This window comes from Sorex fumeus, unplaced genomic scaffold (assembly GCF_029834395.1).
Source record: "Sorex fumeus unplaced genomic scaffold, SorFum_2.1 ptg000030l, whole genome shotgun sequence".
NCBI lineage: Eukaryota > Metazoa > Chordata > Mammalia > Eulipotyphla > Soricidae > Sorex > Sorex fumeus.
In genome coordinates, this window is record NW_026606087.1 from 7,923,785 (window position 1) to 7,944,887 (window position 21,103).

General features: G+C 41.2%; 1 protein-coding gene across 4 annotated transcripts in view; it reads left to right on the forward strand.

Annotated features, from left to right (window-relative positions):
• Nucleotides 1-21,103, forward strand: part of SBF2 (SET binding factor 2) — a 472,123-nt gene that overhangs the window by 222,588 nt on the left and 228,432 nt on the right. For all 4 annotated transcript variants that reach the window (XM_056115864.1, XM_056115865.1, XM_056115866.1 and 1 more), the window contains exons 4-6: nucleotides 14,824-14,946; nucleotides 15,704-15,814; nucleotides 18,761-18,866. In XM_056115864.1, coding sequence (XP_055971839.1) covers nucleotides 14,824-14,946; nucleotides 15,704-15,814; nucleotides 18,761-18,866 — 340 coding nt within the window. The remainder of the gene's footprint in view (nucleotides 1-14,823; nucleotides 14,947-15,703; nucleotides 15,815-18,760; nucleotides 18,867-21,103) is intronic.

Genomic DNA, 21,103 nt, shown 5'->3' on the forward strand with positions numbered 1-21,103 from the left:
AGTGTCCCTTTCTCGCCACATCCGCGCCAGCATCGGTTGCTTTTGTTCTTTTGAATGTGGGCCAGTCTCTGAGGTGTGAGATGGTATCTCATTGTGGTTTTGATCTGCATCTCCCTGATGATTAATGATGTAGAGCATTTTCTCATGTGCTTTTTTGCCATTTGGATTTCTTCTTTGAGAAAGTTTCTGTTCATTTCATTGCCCCATTTTTGGATGGGGTTGGATGTTTTCTTCTTGTGGAGTTTAACCAGTATTTTGTATATCCTGGATATCAACCCCTTGTCAGATGTGTATTCGGCGAATATCCTTTCCCATTCTGTAGACTGTCTTTGTATTTTGGTCACTGTTTCTTTGGAGGTGCAGAAGCTTCTTAGTTTAAGATAGTCCCATTTATCTATCTCTGTTTTCACTTGCTCAGACAGTGGCGTGGCATCTTTGAAGATACCATTAGCTTCAATGTCATGGAGGGTTTTGCCAAGTTTGTCTTCAATGTACCTTATGGTTTCTGGTCTGATGTTGAGGTCTTTAATCCATTTTGATCTTACTTTTGTACATGGTGTTAGGCAGAGTTCTCAGCCCATTTTTTTGCATGTAGCCATCCAGTGATGCCAGCACAATTTGTTAAAGAGGCTTTCCTTACTCCACTTCACATTACTTGCACCTTTATCAAAGATTAGATGAGCATATGATTGAGGGGAGATGTCAGTGTATTCAACCCTGTTCCATTGGTCTGCAGTTCTGCCTTTGTTCCAGTACCATGCTGTTTTAATTATTACTGCTTTGTAGTACAGTTTGAAGTTCGGGAGGTTGATTCCTCCCATTTTCTTTTTCCCAAGAATTGCTTTAGCTATTCGTGGGGGCTTATTGTTCCATATAAATTTCAGGAGTGTTTGCTCCATTTCTTTGAAGAATGTCATGGGTATCCTTATAGGGATTGCATTGAATTTATACAATGCTTTCGGTATTATTGCCATTTTGACAATGTTAAGTCTCCCGACCCATGAGCAGGGGATATCTTTCCATTTCCTCATGTCCTCTTTTATTTCCTGAAGTAGCGTTTTGTAGTTTTTCTTTGTACAGGTCCTTTACTTCCTTAGTTAAGCTGATTCCTAAGTACTTGATTTTCTGCTGACCCACCATTTTTATTTGGGATTTTACCCCAACATTTGGATCTGCCAAAAAGGCAACAGTACACAGTTCGTTTTCTATTGCTGGTTAAGAATAACATATGATGTCGTGCAGCTGCAGTAGTAGCTGTGTGATTTTGAAATTCTGAAATTTTAACACTTAAATCTGGAGGAATCTCTGCCCAAACCTGCTGGGTTCTGAGATTTGTTCCTGAATCTCTGGGATCATGGCCATTTAGCAGCTTCATCAGGAGCCAGAGAGGTCGTTCGTTGGTGGCGACTGGGGTCTCATTGGGACGGGGAGAAAAGGGCTGGCTTCATCCCCATCCTGTGAGGCCCAACGTGTCTCGTCACTGCGGGCCCAAGCCTGACTGTCCAGTGACCTCTGGAGGATGGTGGCCACTGGGCCGCCAGGGGAAACAGGCCAAGGCACGAACCTGTTCCAACCTGGGGTGGCCCAGCGCCAGTAACCTACTGCAGGGACTGGACGAATTTCTGCCAAAAGCCGTTGGGTTTCAAGATTTGTTTCTGAGTCTCTGGGATCATGGCCATTAAGCAGTTCGATCAGGAACCAGAGAGACCATGCTTCCAATTATATAGCTGAGCCAAAGGTGGTTTGTGGGTGTGTCTCCCACATACCTCACTTTTTGCCATTTACTTTCTTGGTAAACTTTGCCCCAAGTTTTTGGGGTCTGGCCAAAGACACAGCAGCAATTTTGGGGTATCTGGAAGTCTGAAGGCGCCATGAGGCTGCTGATGCACTCGCCTCACAGGTACAGATTGACCTGCTGGCGTCACCATACCCCACAATTAATGATGTCTTAAGGATAAATGATGAGCAGGAATGTTTATTAGTGCCAGTTACCATGTTTCTTAATTTATAAAGATGGCTTCATTAATTCTGATTTATTAGATGTTAGGGGGTAAAAGATGTTTCAAAAATGATGTACAGCAAGATTTATTGAAATGCCAAAAATTAATTTTTTAACAATTTACCATTATTATATCTGTTTGACACTAACGTATCTATTGCAAATTAATGTCTTATCCATTAATAATGTAGACATAGGCAAGGAATTTTAGTTACATAAGTCTGGTATTAAACTTTTTATTTTTGGGCTCTCCCTTCCTTCTCAGTCAATCTTGCTGGCCAGGACCTTAATGTGTGATGTTTCTCAGACTCCGTGGTGCTGGGAACACCCAGTGCACCCTAATGGTTCTGGGGCCTAGCATTAAACTTTAGTGTTTATTTCATCATGTTTCAGAAAAGTGCATAAGGTTTTAAAAGTGAAATGAGCAAGGTAGTTGTATATGTATGTATATTTATATATGGGATATTAATGTGTATGTATATATTACAGTTGCAATTGGTCACAGTACGTATCACATGCTTTTTCTCCATGTGTGAGTTCTTTAGATACTTTAGATGTCTTATTCCTAGACTTCTGTTTCCTCTACCCTGTATTTCTAATTAATCTACATGTTCTTTAAGTTATAGCTATAAGTTATAGCTAGATGCTGTGGTTCTTAACTAAGTTTCCTCCTCAGAATTTCTCAAACACTTTAAATATGAATCCTTAAATGTCCTGTTATTGTTTTGTACTGATTGTTGTTATTTCACCTGTGTTAGTTTTAGTGCCTAACCTAGATTACAGATTTCCTGACTGAAGGGAGTGCATCTTCCCCTTCTGTGACATCCACTGTGTGTCCAACCCCATAGAAAGTGTTTAATAAATAAACTACATTGATTTATTACTATTTACTTTTTAAGTCATAAAAATTTTGTTATAAAGCTGAAACAGATATAAGTATTTAGTAAGTTACTCTTCTGTGCACATGTATATATTTTCATTTGGAGTCTGTAATCCATTGACCTAAGATAATTCATTAGGGATCACTCCTGGCACATTTGGAACATATGCAATAGCAGGGATCAAATTGGGATCAATCACATACAAGGGAAGTGTTAACCTCTGTATTATCTCTTTGTCCCTCATCCACTTCCTTTTTTTTTTGAAAGTTATTTAAGTCTTTTATTCTTTTAGATTTATTTTATTTTAGGCACCATGGTTTATAAATCTGCTAATGCAGGGTTTCATGTTTCATGTTTCAGTACCACATCCTCCACTAGAGTGTTCACTTCCTTCCACCAAATGAGGAATCTTGTAGTAAAGAAAGCCTTTAACTTGTTTCCAAAACTCTCTGATTCAGGGAAAATATGGCCTTACTGTATGATATCTCTGGGGGCGGCCAGGGAGAGACCCCAATGACTCTTCCCCTCATCACCCACGTTTGGGTGGGCCTGGGCCACTCCCCAGCCTGGGCAGCCCAGACCATGGGGCAGATAGTGGAGGAAACGAGGGCCAAACCGGTTGGTTGATCAGATGCCATTTATTCCATTCTCCCCACACGCCTGTCCCAGTCTCTCTAGGCCTCCCATTCTAGTCTCACACTGCCTCTCATTCCCTTCTCCTCCTGTCTCTCCAGTTCAACTCTCCATGCTCCATCTAGCAGCCTGGGCTTGCTCTTTCCACGTGCCTTCTCCTGTATTCTTCAACATTCTTCTCCCTCTGCCCCCCTTGCTAGTCTCTCCACGCTCCATCTTGCTGCCCTGCCTCTCTCTCATCTCTCCCACTCTCCAACTCTCAGCACTCTGGGCCTATACTGCACCCAGTCCGGTAGCAAAACCAACATAAGAAAGCCCTTCCTGACTGCCAGGCTAATGGGCGGAAACACCACCTGGGGTATTCCAAAGCCCTCCCTGACTGCCCAAGGGCAAAATACCTCTTTAAGGTGTTTTTCTCCTTTCCTCAGTCCAGTAACTCTTATCAACATCTTAATACTAGTTATTTTTGTACCGAAGCAGTAAGAGATACATTGAGGCTTGTAGGGCAGCTCTCCTGGGAACATCTTGCCACAGACTCAGGCTACAGCGGTCGGGCCAGATTAATCTTTCCTAACCCTAGTAGAGTCTGAATCTAATTACTTTTTGGATCATGACAGCATTTGTCCATGACCAAGCTCTTAACTTATGGTTAAGCGTTAGGCACTTTGGCCAGACCCATCTTGATGCCAGGGTAGCACATAGCTTACTGCTTTCCCTGGTTCCAATCAGTCCCTCATAGGGACCCTGCTTTGGGGGTGCTAGTAAGTAAGGACAGCTGAGGCTTAAGTGAGAGAACAGATGCCCAGGAGGAAAATCTCATTTAGAGTCAAAAGACTCCCACATTACAAAAGCATAGCATTTACTGTCTTCTTGTGTCCATACAAAAAGGACCTTGCTCTGAATAGAGTATGCAAAGGACTTAAGAAGAGAAAAACAGTATTTACAAGTTAACAGAGCACAAAGAAAGAAGTTAACAAATAAACACAGAGGAATGGGAGCATTGTGATGGGAGAAACCCAATAAACCTAAACTACCTGAGGCTATGCAGGAAGGACAAAACAGTGTTATCCTATACTTTATGATAGTATTTAAAGAGAAACGGGGATGGAGAGATACTACAGTGAGTAAGGTGCTTCCTTGCATATGGTCAGCTCATTGTCAATGTCTACCACTCCATAGGGCTCCTGAGCACTGCCAGGAGTGGTCTCTTTGCATAGAACCCGGATTAAGCCCTGAACACAGATGGAAGTGTGCCCTAATTATGAGAGAGAGCAACAGAAAGAGTGAGAGAGCAACCCTAATGAACTGTGTGCTACCTAAAAATAGAAACTTAAACTAGAGAAATAGTTTGGGCGTTGCAGTGCTGATCTTGCACATAGCCTACCCTGACCTGATCTCCAGAACCGTATATGGTTCCCAAAGCATACCAAGACTGATCCCTGATCCCAGAGCCAGGAGTAAGCCTTCTGTATTTCTAGGTTTGGCCCCAAACACACCCTGCCATAAAAGAAACATTCTGGGTGAAGATACAGTCCTACAAATGATTTGTTATACCTTTGGAATACAGTTGAATGTAGAACATGGGAGTGATTCTGATGTAGGCAGGTAGATAGGGAAAGGCTCTCTGCAATGAAACAAAGTCTCATAGAAGAATTCTAGGACCAACCTACCCTGTGGACACAGAGAATAAAGACTTGATAAGACCATCCCCAGACCCTGAAGATATGGGCCTCCTCCCCATGAAATTCCTCCTTTCCGAGAACCCCCTTTCAATCCGGTTGACTCCAGCGACCCAGCCCCAAGGAGATTCCAGGACATTCCAAGTCAGATGATTCTCAAACCCCCCTTTCAATCCGGTTAACTCCAGCGACCCAGCCCCAAGGAGATTCCAGGACATTCTGAGTCAGAAGGATCTATAAGAACCAGCTCGAGAGCCTACTTGGTGCTCTCTCCACCCTTGGAGAAGCCCGCGTTCCCTCTGGACGCGTTACTCTCTCTCTCTTACTCTCCATTCCCCCACTTATCTGCTTATCCCTTTCTCTCCCTCTCCAAAAGCCTCCAAATAAAACCTGTTACTTCACTGCTCGTCTACTCCTGAAATTCTTTTCTGCGAGCGAGACAAGAACCCCAGAAACCTCGGGTAAGGCTTGGGACTGGTCTCTCCTTTCCTGCAAAGAGCGAATTCTTGCCCCAACTTGAGTCCGTGGCTCCCCGAGCAATCGGGTGGCGGGGATTAACTCCCATGCTGAGAAGATCAAGCGGACTTCAGGTGTGGCTTGACGGCCACCTTGTGGGGCTGGCGGGGCTTAGGCCCGTGCCGAGCAGGTGCTCACTGCAGACTTTACCGGTCCTAGCCTACCCAGGGTCCCGGGAGACAGAGGCGGGTGGGGAGAAAGTGACTGTCTTTCTCCTCCCCACTTCACATAAGTCACCCGTGGGGCCCACTGACATCAATTCCAGAATTAGGCAGTATATTCTCTTTATTAGTGGTAACCTCAATTCTGAAGATGTTAATAACCTGATTTATCTGATGGCTTGTTATTCTGTCAGTCACTGTCACTGTCCTCCCGTTGTTCATCGATTTGCTCAAGCGGGCCCAGTAATGTCTCCATGTGACTATTGTTACTGTGTTTGGCATATCGAATATGTCACAGAGAGCTTGCCAGGCTTTGCCCTGCGGGCAAGATATTCTCGGTAGCTTGCCGGGTTCTCTAAGAGGGGTGGGGGAATCGAACTCAGGTTGGCCATATTGGCTGTGTGCAAGGCAAACACCCCACTGCTATGCTATCGCTCCAGCCCTGGCTTGTTATTCTAAAATGTTTATTTTTCAACTTTCATTTTTGGTGGGTCAGGGGTAAGGAGTGGGCCACAGTTGGCTCTGTTCAGGTCTTAATCCTGTCTCTATGCTCAGGGATCAATCCTGGCAATGTTGGAGGACCATATTAGAGCCAGAGATTGACCCTAAGTCAGACACATGTAACTGTTTCACCCATTATATAATCTTTTTATTTTGTAAAATTGTATTACTCATGTATACTTTTCATACCAATGCCAGAATGTTCTAGGTTTTATTATATAGATATGTTAATATAATTAATGTTGTCTATTGAAAAGTGAGGATGCTAATCAGGAAAATTATCTACCTTAACAGAATTATTCACTGTCACTGTCCTCCCATTGTTCATCGATTTGCTCAAGCGGGCCCAGTAACGTCTCCATTGGAGACTTTGTTGTTACTGTGTTTGGCATATCAAATACATCATGGGTAGCTTGCCAGGCTCTGCCGTGCGGGCTAGATACTCTCGATAGCTTGCCGGGCTCTCCGAGAGGAGTGGAGGAATCGAACTCGGGTTGGCCATGTTGGCTGCGTGCAAGGCAAACGCCCTACTGCTGTGCTATGGCTCCAGCCCAACAGACTTATTAAACATCTTATAATTATAAAATATATATACATACTTTAATATATTATAATTATTATAATTGTAATTATAGAAAGTAGATGTGTGGGAAACAATATGAGGGTTTTTTTTTTTTTAAATTAAACAGAGCATGAGGCTATGGCTTAGAGGTATAATGCCTGTTGTGCAGGCATGAACCCTCAAGTTTCATCACTGGTAATAGCCCACATTGCTGACTGCCATCTCTATTCCATTATGTGTATGCACCATACCTTTAAAGACTTCCATCATTGGGTACTTGGTCTGGCTCCATATTGTAGATATCATTAATGGCACTTAAATGAAGATACACACACACACACACACACACACACACACACACACACCCTACCTTTGGGGGTGTTGGGGTAGGCTACACCGGGCAATGCTCAGGGCTTACTACCGGCTTTCTTTCATGCCTGGCAGGCTCTGGGGACCCTAGGGGGTGTCAATGATCAAACCCAAGTCAGCTGTGTACAAGGCAAGAGCCCTACCCACTGAACTGTCACTCTGACCCTTTCATATAACTTTTCAGATTAGTTTTAATGTTTTTACAGATATATATCTAGAAGTGAAATACTGTGTCATATTGTAGATCTGTATGTAGTATTTTGAGAAATCTCCACTGTTTTCCATAGGGAATGAACCAGTTTATATTCTAAATAACAGCATTTAAGAGGTCTTTTTTCTTTCGCAGAATTTAATGCTTCTAGTATTTTTTTAAAATGGGCCATTCTCACTAGTGCGAAATAATATCTTATCATTTTTATGTGCATTTCCCTGATAAGTGATAATGAGTATTGTATCATGTACCTATTGGTCATCTGTATGCCTTTCTTGAAAAAGATATACATTTTGCTCTTTTTCCTGTTTTTGTTGGGGTGGTTTGTTTGTTTTGAGTTTTGTGCAATTCTTCTGTATCTTGGGATTTAGCCCTTTGTCGGATGTTTGGTGTATAAATATTCCCTCTCCATCAGCTACATGTTATATAGTTTTACTGACAATTTCTTTTCCAGTACAAAAGCTTTTTTAGTTTGGTGAAGCCCCATTTGTTTATTTTTAGTTTTGTTTCCCTTCCCATTGGACTTGTCTCCCAAAGATATCACTGAAGTGAGTATATTATAGTGTTTCTGTGTTTTCTGAGAAGTATTTTAGGGTTTCCTTTCTGATATTGGCTGGAGCAATAGCACAGCAGGTAGGGCGTCTGCCTTGCACGTAGCCAACATGGCCAACCCGAGTCCGATTCCTCCGCCCCTCTCGGAGAGCCCGGCAAGCTACCGAGAGTGTTCGATATGCCAGACACAGTAACAACAAAGTCTCCAATGGAGACGTTACTGGGCCCACTCCAGCAAATCGACGATCAACGGGAGGGCCTAAGGAATCGAACTCCGGTCGGCCATGTTGGCCGCTTGTAAGGCGGACGCCCTACCGCTGTGCTATCGCTCCAGCCCTTATACTTTACTTTACTTTCTGATATTAAAGTCTTTAATCCAAGTTGGATTAGCTTTTATATATGGCATGAGAGAGTGATCTGGGTTTGTTTTTTTACATCTGCTTTTCTAACATTGTTTACTTAAAGACTTCGTTTTCTCCAAGATTTGAATCATTTTTATGTAATACTAGTGTTTCATTGGGCCTTCTTTCTTTCTTGTTATTAACTATTCCATTTAGTGAATATTGAATTAAAGAATATCTTTTTAAAAATGACCATTCATCCTGTTATATGTTGTGATTAAAGTAAGGTAATGGTCACATAGTTGAAACGGTTTCTTGTTCTAAGTAACTTCTAATGTTACTCTAGGGAATTTATCACAATCTTGTAAAAATGTGGATAGCTTTATCTTTTTTATTTTTAGGAATTTTAGTCATTCTTTTGTTATTTCAAATTTATTACTAATCCAGAAAGAATTTGATTCATTAAGTGTGGAAATCTTTAATAAATTCATACTCATCACTTTTTTATTATTTCTAATGAGTCCAGAAAAAACACAACCTAATTTTAGCTTTTCTCTATAACATGAAGATCTTTGAAACACATATGGACCTTATCACATGTATAAAAAACAAATAGCTAGTTCCCTTTGGATATATGCATTCCATAGACATCTAATATTTTATTATATTTCACTATACAAGAACCTATAACAGTTCCAAAGTAGATAGAAAATAAAGTTCATTGTCCTCATGAATAGGGGGAAAGACATCCCTTGATAAAATACCAGAAAAATTCATCCATGAAAATTCATATCTGCATGTATTCAGTGAACAAATATTTAAGTAAGTTGCTTTTAGGAAACAAGGGGGAGTCACGGTGGGGAGGTAACTTTACTAGGAGAGTTAGAGAGGGGTGCTACCCTTCTGCTGCGCCCATTGTGGCCTTGCCAGTGAAGTGCCTAAGGAGGTCCAGATTCTTAAAAATCTGCCCTGGGTCGTGTATTGTTCAGATACTGAAGTTTTGAACTCCATCCAGGTTCTTAGCTTGGTTGTTTATTTTCACAGAAAAAAAAAAAAGAATTTCAAGAGAAGACAGAAGTAAAATTGTTTGTGTGTGTGTGTGTGTGTGTGTGTGTGTGTGAGAGAGAGAGAGAGAGAGAGAGAGAGAGAGAGAGAGAGAGAGGGAGAGGGGTGGGGGTGGGGGGAGGAATAATTTATAGAGTAACTGAAATTGTACACCACAAGGTGGGATGCAGATGACCCCAAAATGGGGTGCATTTTAGTATAAAGGGAAAAAGTTGTACACACAAAGTAAAGGGATATGGATGATTCCAAGATAGCTTGCATTTGCAGAATTGGTTTTATAGGCCCTCTTCAAATGCCTTACCCACTCTATTAGCCCACGGTACTGTCACTTCATCCCCAATAGACCTTTTTCAGAGCTGTCCTGGCTTGAGGCTATCTGTACAGGGGAATATCCATTGCTAGGAGCTTGAACAAGTCCTAGTTTTAAAGAAAGACTTAAAACTGTTGGTAGTTTTCTTTCAAGTTTTTTTTTCTGGAGCCAGAGAGATAGTATAGTAGGTAAGATGCTTTCCTCACATGTGGTTGTCCCAGGCCCTATCTCCAGAATCGGAGGGTCATACCAGCACCACCAGGATTAATCCCTGAGCAAAGAGCCGGGAATAAACACTGAGTATTGCAGGCCGTGACCCCAAAACAGAACAACAAAACAACAACAAAATGGTTCAGACTTCGAATCTTCTGGACTGGCAACCGACTATCTTCTTTTTCTTATTTTTCCATATTGAATCACCGTGAGATATACTTACAAAGCTTTCATGTTTGAGTTTCAGTCATACAATGATTGAACACCCATTCCTCCTCCACCAGTGCACATTTTGCACCATCAATACTTCCAGTATCTCCCCTCCCTCATCCCAACCCTTCCCCTCCCTCCATGGCAGACAATTTCTACCATTCTCTTTCTATACTTCTGGGTATCATGGTTTGCAGTATAAATACTGAGAGGCTATCACGTTTGGTCCTTTTTCTACTTTCAGCACACATCTCCCATCCCGAACTACCCCTCCAACCACCATTGACTTAGTGATCTATTCTAGCTGCCTTCTCCCTCAGCTCATGTGGGATGAGCTTCCAACTATGGAGCAATATTCCTGGCCTTGTGTCTACTGTCCTTGTGTCTACTGTCCTATAACAGGGCTAGTGTGATAGCACAATGGGTAGGGTGTTTGCCTTCCACACGGCCAACCCGGGTTTGATTCCTCTGCCCCTCTCAAAGAGCCTGACAAGCTACCAAGAGTATCCCGCCTGCATGGCAGAGCCTGGCAAGCACCCCGTGGCATATTCGATATGCCAAACACAGTAACAAGTCTCACAATGGAGATGTTACTGGTGCCCGCTCGATCAAATTGATGAACAATGGGAGGACAGTGCTACAGTGCATATTAAGTTATTTTATATTCCACAGACAGAGCCCACATGGCAGAGCCTGGTAAGCTACCCATGGCGTATTAGATACGCCAAAAACAGTAACAATAATGGGTTCATTCCCCTGACCCTGAAAGAGCCTCCAGTACGGCAGCATTGGGAAAGACGAGTAAGGAGAGGCTGCTAAAATCTCAGGGCTGGGACAAATGGAAACATTACTGGTGTCCGCTTGAGTAAATCGATGAACAACAGGATGACAGTGATACAGTGATATATTCCACAAATGAGTGCAGTCATTCTATGTCTGTCCCTCTCTTTCTGACTCATATCACTTAGCATGATACTCTCCATGACCATCCACTTATAAGCAAGTTTCATGACTTCATCTTTCATAACAGCTGCATAGTATTCCGTTGTGTAGATATACCAAAGTTTATTTAACCAGTTGTCTGTTCTCAGGCACTCTGGTTGTTTCTAGATTCTGGCTATTGTGAACAGTGCTGCAGTGAACATACAGGTGCTTTTTTCTGCACCTTCGGGTGACTATCTCCTTTTATATTTTATCTTGGTTTAAGAAATAACCAAAACTCTTTGCCAAGGGAGCTACCCTCCTTCCCTTACCTGCTTATCTGCCTGCCTGCCTCATAAGTATCAGCTATGTGCCAAACTCTTGCTCGCTCTATCTATCTATCTATCTATCTATCTATCTATCTATCTATCTATCTTATCTATCTATCTATCATCTATTTTTTTCTTTTTGGGTCATACCCAGCGATGCACAGGGGTTATTCCTGGTTCGTGCACTCAAGAATTACTCCTGGCGTTGCTCAGGGAACGATATGGGATGCTGAGAATCAAACCCGGGTCTGCCGCATGCAAGGCAAATGCCCTACCCGCTGTGTATCATTCCAGCTCCCCAAACTCTTGTTTTAAAAACTCAGATATTGCCAGTAAAGAAAACAGAAATCTTGGGGTTTGGGTAGTATGCTTTGATGGGGACCAACCAAAAACAAAGAAGAGAAAATCTGATGGTAACAAATGCCATGGAGGAAAAAGTAAAGCAAGAAACAGGGAAAGGGATTGTTATGGAATTGCAATTTCAGCTAGAGTGCCAACAATGCAAAGCAGAAGTAACTTGAATGAAGACCTAGTGGAGATGAAGGAACTGTTCATTAGAATATCTGTGCAGAGATGATTCCAAGAAATAACACATCAAGTGATTCAGACAATTACTGGATCCCTGCTCAGCATGTTTGAGAAATAGCAAGGAAACAGGGTGGGGCAAAAGAGGACAGAGGAGATAGTCTGTTAAAATAATCCAGGCATGCAGTCAAGCAATGATGGTTGCTCGGAATCTGTGGTACACTCAGTAGATGAGCTGAGAAATCACTAGTTTCTGATAGTTTGCATATGAGATACAACATAGAACCAGGACTTTTGTTTTGGGGTCACACCTGGAAGTGTTCAGGGACCACTCCTCACCCTGTCTTTGGGCATAGCCTCTGATAATTTTGGGTGACCATGTGGTGCCAGGGATCAATTCTGGGTATCCTGCATGCAAAGTCAGAACTCAGACTGTTGTGCTGTCCCTTTGGCCTGAAAATAGGGTATGTTTGTTTGACAGGTAAAAGGATAGGATTTCCAAGGTAGGGAATATGGTAAGAGTAGAGTTGTGAGAGAAAGGTTGGAATTATATTGGAGATGTCTGTTTTTCATCAAAGTGTAAATGTCAATTAGGTAGATGTTTTATGACATATTGATTTTGACAGGAGAAACAAATAAGAACAGGTATGATATGTTGTTGAACTATGCTAAGAATTTAGATTAAGAGAAAAATCAGTGAAGAAAAAGCTTCAGGAAGAAAGTTTTATTTTTAGCTGGACCTTTGGTTGATGGAAAGTAAAGTGAACGGTGCTCTGGTAATGGAAAATGCCCTAACATATGTAGCATCTTAAAATACTATTTAGAAATTAGTCTGAATGATTTACCACTTTTCTTTTTTTTAAATGTAAAAATTTTAGGAAGCATTATATAGTATTATGGAACAGGTAGTATATGGAAAATATTTGTAGACTTCTAAAGAAGACTAATGTTTTTAAAAAATATTCATTAACCAGGATTTGTCATGAAACTTAGGTTTTATTTATCTAGATTTTTTGATTGAGCTAAAATATAAATGACGTGAGTTAGCATAGCACTGAGTACATCCTGAAACTGAGTTTTGTTTATGAAAAACATTCTCTCTTCTAAAAATATTCATCAGCATTGCTTATGGCCAAAAGGACTTAGAGACGTTTTTGAGGTTCCCTTCCAAGAGAATTGAACATTCTGCAAGTCTTGGAATCTTAAGCAGTTATTAGTTTTGTTTGAATGGGACAAGCAGAAAAAAAAAAAATAGTGTCTTTGGGCAAGAGAGATAGTAGATCTATTGGAGTGCTTGCTTTGCACAGGGCCAACCCAGATTTTACTGGCTTTCCACGTGGTCCCCAAGGTGTTGCCACATGTGGCCCAACCCTTCCTTCCCCAGAATTAGTGCCTCGGGAGTGGAAATGTGTCTCAAATAATTGTGCATATGCTTTGCATGTGTATAGCCCTGGACTCTATACCCAGCACTGCCTGCCCCCTAAGCACCTCTGATAGTAGAGCTGCTGCCTCGAGGTGCCACTGGGAGTGCTCCTGGACCTCCAACACCCTGGGTGTGACTCCTTAACTATTAACAGCAACAAGCAATATCTTCTCTTTTTTAAAAATTTGTTTTTGGGGGCCACCCTCAGCGTGCCTGGCTGTGCACTCAAGAATCACTCCTGGCAGGCTTGGGGAACCACATGATATGTTGGGCATCAAACCTGGGTCAACCCGTTGCAAGGCAAATACCCTGCCCGTTGTTTTCTCTGACCTTCCACGTCTTCTAAAGCGTATTTATTTTTTCCTCTTGAGTACAGACTTTGTTTATGTAAATGTCATCATTAATTTTGGAGATAATTGTTTAAAATAATCTTTCTGACTTTTGATTAGGGTTACTTCATATAGAAACTAACTGATCAAAGGAAATAATGGTGTATCTTTAGAGCTTAAGAAGCTTTGTAAAAATAAAATGTTGTCTGATCTTAGAATTTCATTACTTTCTATATTTCAGTATAGTTAAGGCAATTTTGTTACTAATTTTGTTTTTTAATCACTGTATCACTGTCTTCCTGTTGCCTCGAACAGGCCCCAGTAATGTCTCCTTCGTCCTAGCCCTGAGATTTTAAAAAGTGCCACATTCGAGGCTCTTTCAGGGTCAGGAGAGTGAGACCCATCATTGTTACTGGTTTTTGGCATATTGAATATGCAACGAGAAGTTTTTCAGACTCTGCCGTGTGAACAGGATACTTTTGGTAGCCTGCAAGGTTCTCCAGAGTAACACCTAGATAATAAGATGTCACGTGGCTGTAAATGCGGCCTCTTGCTTCCGGGAGCAGGGTTTTATCGTCTCTGGGTCTTGGCCGTTGATGGGATTACATGGTGCCGGGGGCAGTTGGTGGGTGAAACTCCTACATACTGGAAGATGGGGGACCTGGGTGGAGGAGGCCCCAGTCCCAATCCAAGCAGGCTTGGACATCTACTCCCCGGGTCCCACACACCTAGGTTCCTCGGCCGGTTCCTTCATGTGTGAGGCGCATCCGAACGTGTGGAGAGTAGTCTTAAGCATGGCTGTGGCTGGAACCGGAGGTGTTCAGCTGCTGGGGCTATGCTCAGGGTGGGGAGGGAAACTCAACCCGCCCTCCTTCAAGGGGCCCCGGAGACTCTGCACTGTTCTCTTCTGGGAGCAGGGTTTTATAGTCTCTGGGTCTTGGCCGTTGATGGGATTACAGGATGCCAGGGGCAGTTGGTGGGTGTAACGCCTACATACTGGAAGATGGGTTATTTTTTAAATTATATGAAAATGTGTGATATAAATTATAGGACTAGAATATTCTGTCTGTTAATTGTTACTTTTTTTTCCTAGGGAACAAAGAAGGAAGAGATTGATGGTGAAGTGGAAGTGTCAGGCTTAATCCAGCCTGCAGAAGTGTTTGCTCCCAAAAGCTTGGTGTTGGTATCCAGACTAGATTACCCGGAAATTTTTAGGGTAAAGAACTCATAGTTGTCTATGTTGGTTGTGCCAATCTCTTTTCAGTGAGCCATGGTAGTATGTTTTTTGTACTTAAAAAATTTTTATGTTGATTTAGGAATTTATCAATAAAAAGTTAATAGAGAGGAATTAATATTTGACCATATAGCTGTTTGAGTAAATTGGCTACTAACAATGGCTACTAACAAACACTAATTTTGCAAATTGAAATTTTAATAAAGATTTATAAAGAGTGCATTTTGTCTCATTTTATCACCTACCTTCTTCTGAACTTAAATAATAATCATATTTCTCATTTATAAAATTATAAAATCAGTAATCATATGTCTCATTTATAGGACTTTCTATAAATTGTTTCTTATGTAAAATTCTACATCTGTAAGAACCACTAGGCAAGGTAAAATTTCTCAATTTTTAATCTTCAAAGTTGGGTTTTTCTAAGTAAGTTGAAACAACATTTTAAAACCTTCAAATTTATTAAGTGATTATCTGTAAACAAACACCAGTTTTACAAATTATAGATGTCTGCTTTGTATAAAATCATCTCAAAACCCATTTAGAGTTTCTGGCTCTAGAGGAAAATTTAATAACCTTAAATAACATTTGCTACTTAAACTCTATTCCATGATCCCTGAAGAATATACTTGATAAGGTTCAAAGAGAAATTTTCCTAAGAGCAGATGTTACAACAATTTGCTTTTAGTGTCACTTTTTTTTTTCCATGAAAAAACTGCATGCATCTTTTTCTTTGCAGGCTTGCCTGGGTTTGATCTATACTGTTTACGTGGACAGTCTGAATGTCTCCTTGGAAAGTCTCATTGCAAACCTGTGTGCCTGTCTTGTCCCAGTGTCTGGAGGGTCTCAGGTAAATAGAATTAAAAAGCAGATAAGGAGGGCCTGGTTGTCTTCTTTTGTTCTTCAGTTAATGTCATTTCTAAAGAAAAGAGGGAAAATGAAGTATTCGGAAAAAAATTTAACAAGGGTCTTAGTTCAAGTGTTAGTCCGTCTGGTCTGCCTACTAGTGACCCAAAATTTCATTTTCATCTGAGGCTGTAAGGTTAATTTTAACACAGATTCACCTTTCATGCAGCATAATTCAGTGATATTTTATGTAACAAGCTCTATTTTGCATTTTCTTGGAAGTACACTTTGTAAAGTTGAACTTTCAAGATGTGATATTTCTACATTTCTTACTCTGTACACTGGTTCCTCATTTTGACTTAAACAAAACACTTTTGAGTGATAAAAATTAAGATGAATCATTAAGAAAACTTTCATGCAATTCTTTGTTACATTTGCTACTTATGAATAAATTCATTTGTTTATTCATTTCCTGGATAAAACACTTAATCCTCAGACTATATGTTTTGTGTAATCATTGATAGACTAGCTTATAAATAAGTTTTGAAAGAAGAGAACTATTTTATTTTGCTATCTTTAAGGATAATAATATTGTCCAATGTCCACAATCAAAGATCTTCTTTGTAAATATAAGTTAAATATATTTTTCATGCTATTTTTCTTTCTCCCAGCCTTAATTCATTGGCATAAAAATGTCAACTTTAACATTTTATTGGGCTGGAACCATAGCACAGCAGGTAGAGAGTTTGCCTTGCACGTGGCCGACCCGAGTTTGATTCTTTCACCCCTCTCGGAGAGCCCGGCAAGCTACTGAGAGTGAGTATCTCGCCCGCACGGCAAAGCCTGGCAAGCTACCCGTGATGTATTTGTTATGCCAAACACAGAAACAGTCTCACAATGGAGACGTTACTGGGGCCCACTCGAGCAGATCGATGAGCAGCGGGAGGACAGTGCTACAGTGCTAACATTTTATTATTTCAAAGATAAATATTATTCTTATTGATATTTGTTTCATTGTGACTAAATTTTCAACTTTTAGTTACTGAATTTTCTTATGTTATATTCAGTTGGGCACAAAGTCACTTTCATGTTTTTTCCAACGTGATTGCCCTTTCCATCACTTTAATTAGATCTTATGTGATCATGATCTGCTCTCAAACTCCAAAAGGAATATATTTTAATCCAAAAAAAATATTTGGAGAGTTCAAGAGATAGTATAGAAAGCAAGGTGTTGCCCTATAAATTCTGGCCTGGGTTTAATCCTTGGATCCCCATATGGTTGCACAACTACCAAAGCCAGTAGACAACCTTGAGCATGGCCAGTTGGGCCCTGAAAAAAAAAAGTAAGGAGTGAAAATCAGTGATGAATAAATGGTTACTATAGATTTTTTTTTACACATGCAAGCAAGTACTTTATTATTGAGCCATGTCCCTAGTTCCTAGTTTCTACTAATGTTTTATTATTTTATTTATTTTTATGTAGGAATATTGCTATTCAGCCATTGATTAGGCTGATTGAATTGGTCATGAACTCCACCTTACTTTCTCTTCTTTTTTATAAATTTATTTATTGAATCACCGTGAGAGCAGTTACAAAGCCTTTGGGTTTAAGTCTCAGTCATAAAATGATGAAATACCCATCCCCTCACCAGTGCCCCTTTCCACCACCAAAAACCCCAGTATACCCTCCATCCCACACCCTCCCCCTACCTGTAGGGCAGATGATTTCCATATTACTCTCTCTCTACTTTGATTACATTCAATATTTTGACACCAGACCCACCATTATTATTTGGGATTTTAACAAAACACTCAGATTTGCCAAAAAGGCACCCGTAGACAATTTGTTTTCTATTGCTGGTTATGAATAACATATGATGTTGCATGGCCGCAGTAGTGGCCGCAAGATATTGAAATTCCAAAATTTTGACAATTAAATATGGAGGGATTTCGGCCAAAACCTGCTGGATTCCAAGATTTGTTTCTGAGTCTCTGGGATCATGACCATTAAGCAGCTTGATCAGGAAACGAGGCCGTTCGTGGGTAGCAACTCTGGGTCCCATTCGGGCGGGGAGGAAAGGGCTGGCCCCACCCCATCCTGTGGGGCCTTGTGTGTTTCGTCACTGTAGGCCCAAACCTGACTGGCCTCTGGAAGATGGTGGCCACTGAGCCACTAGGGGAATAGGCCAAGGCACAAAACCTATTCCCCCCTGGGGTGGCCCAGCACTGGTAACCTACTGCAGGGACCGGATGCATTTCTGCCAGAAACCACTGGTTTCCAAGATTTGTTTCTGAGTCTCTGGAATCATGGTCATTAAGCAGCTTGATTAGGAGACAGAGAGGCCATTTGTGGGTGGCGACTTGAGATCTTGTTGGGGCGGGGAAGAAAGGGCAGGCTCCACCCCATCCCGAGACTCCCTTCGTGTCTCATCACTGCAGGCCCAAACCTGTCTGTCCAATGGCCTCTAGAAGATGGTGGCCACCGAGCCACCAAAGGGGAGCAGGCAGAGGGACAGCACCCGTTGCTGGTAACCTACTGCGCGGTTTGAATACATTTCTGCCAAAAGCCGCTGGGTTCCAAGATTCGTCTCTGAGTCTCTGGGATCACGGGTGTTAAGCAGTTTGATCAGGAACCAGAGGCCTTGCCTCCAACTATATAGCTGAGTGGTTTGTGGGTGTGTCTCCCACGTACCTAACTTTTGTTTGTTTACTTTCTTGGTAAACTTGGCCCCAAGTTATTGGGTTTTGGCCAAATGCACAGCAGCAATTTTGGGGTATCTGGGAGTCTGAAAGCACCATCAGGCTGCAGATATACTCGCCTCACAGGTACAGATTTGGTGGCACCATACCCCATTAGAATTTTTTTTTTAAAGAAAGTATTTGAAACATTTGTGTATGTGTGTGTGTGTGTGTGTGTGTGTGTGTGTGTGTGTTTTCTTCCCCTCTGCAGAAGCTGTTTTCCTTGGGTGCAGGAGACAGACAGCTGATCCAGACTCCTCTGCATGACAGTCTTCCTGTCACAGGCACTAGTGTGGCTCTCTTGTTCCAGCAGTTGGGTATGTCTTTTTTCACTTATTTTCAATATCAGCTTATAAAACCCATGAAAAACTATTTAAGGTCACATCACGTGAGATAACTCAAGAAAATAAAAATGAAAACAGTTTAATATCTGATATATAAACTATATAATTATGTGCGACTATGTTAACTAGTAGGGTTTTGTTTTTTTTAATTGTAAATCCAGATCACTTTTACTCTGGAAAAACTAGACCTATTTTCTTTGTGCTTTCAGAGATAAATTTGGTAGTATATTTTGCTTTTCCTTAGATGACTTGCTCACTAGGGACCCTTTCAGATGAAACTAAGTCTTCTCCTTCTCATCCTGTCTCTGTATTAGGACATATTTACGGTTTACTAGTAATGACTAGGTAAAATTTAGAGAAGGATACTAGAAAGTGCCTTTTATAAAATTCTGATAGCTTATTCTTCATGTGGAAAAGAATGCAGCTTGAAGGTGAGGATGTTGCAGACCAGGACTGTCTTCCATTGCTTTATCATACTGTATGCATGTCTACCTGCATGGCAGAGCCTAGCTATCTCCCCGTGGTGTATTTGATGTGCCAAATACAGTAACAATAACAGTAATTCCCCTGACCCTGAAAGAGCCTCCAATATGGCACCATTGGGAGGGATGAGTAAGGAGAGGCTGCTAAAATCCCAGAGTTAGGACAAATGGAGACGTTACTGGCACCCACTCGAGCAAATCAATGAACCATGGGATGACAGTGATACAGAGATACAATGATACATGCCTACAAATGAGTGTTTCCGTCCAATGGATTCAGTTCTCTCTGTTCTCCGTCTGTGTTTTTTACTGGTCATATGGGAACACCTCCCCATCCTTTCCTTAGAACTTATACTCTGCTTCTCTTTAGAATTCTTAGTTTCTTGCACAGAAATTCTACCTTTTTTCTTCCCTCCATTTCATGTTGAATGTCATACTTTTTTCAGCTTTATAATTTGTCATCTTTCTTTGTTAGTGATTCATCTGTATTCTCTAGTTGTGACTCACATCAGTCAAATTTAGAAGCCTTAGAAGACATTTATGTGTGTGTGTGTGTGTGTGTGTGTATGTATGTATGTAAATATAAGCTAGAGTTTTCTAATACCCTAGACAGGATGAATGGTAATCCAACTCCAGAGTCACAGTTCTTCTGCAGCACATCTGCCTCCCCTCAGGAGTTTAGACTCTAAAAAAATTACATTCCTCTTCTTCACTTCTTCACTCCTGAAAGTTACTACTCACTGGGTCATGTGAACTAAATCCTAATTTAATTAAAATTATGTTTGATTCCTAGTATCACATGCTCCCCAAGTGTTGCTGAAAGTGAACCCAAAGCACCAAGCTGGGAGTAATTCCTAGTACTGCCATGTACAGCCTCAAAAACCAAAATAGCCAAAATTCCCCAAAAGTGTGAAGGTATAATTTAATCAATGAGATTTTCTTCAGAGAAGTACCACTGTTGATCAAAGCCAGAGCTCCTGCATGCAGAGCATGTGCTCCAGTCCTTTGAGCTTTCTTCTTGGTGCCTGGGAAATTATTTTAAACAGTTCCTGGACTACCTGTATCCTATCCATGGTCTCTTCTAAACAATTTAATTGATTTTAGCCAAACTCTAATCATATGACTTTTTATTTCTTGAAAGGGCTTACTTTTAGGGTTTACCTCTACTTATAAGATCAGAGCAATAGTACAGCGGGTAGGACGTTTGCCTTGCACGCAGCTGACATAGGATTGATTCCTCTATCCCTCTTGGAGAGCCCAGCAAACTACCAAGAGTATCCTGCCCACATGGCAGAGCCTGGCAAGCTCCCCGTGGTGTATTCAATATGCCAAAAAAACAGTAGCAACAAATCTTAAAATGGAGATGTTACTGGTGCCCGCTCAAGCTAATCGATGAACAACAGGAGGACAGAGCTACAGTGCTACCTCTACTTTAAAAGCAGAGGATTCCAAAATTATTTGGCTGTGTCCTTTCAGGAAAAAAATCACTCATTCTCCCCACCTCCACCCCCCACTGGAAATCTATTTTCTGTATGCAAACAGAAAATGCCCTCCAAATCACCCAAGGCTACTAATACTCCCCTTGAGCATTCTAGTGTTCTGGAGCAGGGGGTGATAATACCCACTTTGCCAAACACTGCTCTGCAGGATCACTTAATTGAACAATTTACCATGAAGAGAGATACAAAGCTATAAAATAAAATAATTTTCCAATTCCAGGTACTATCA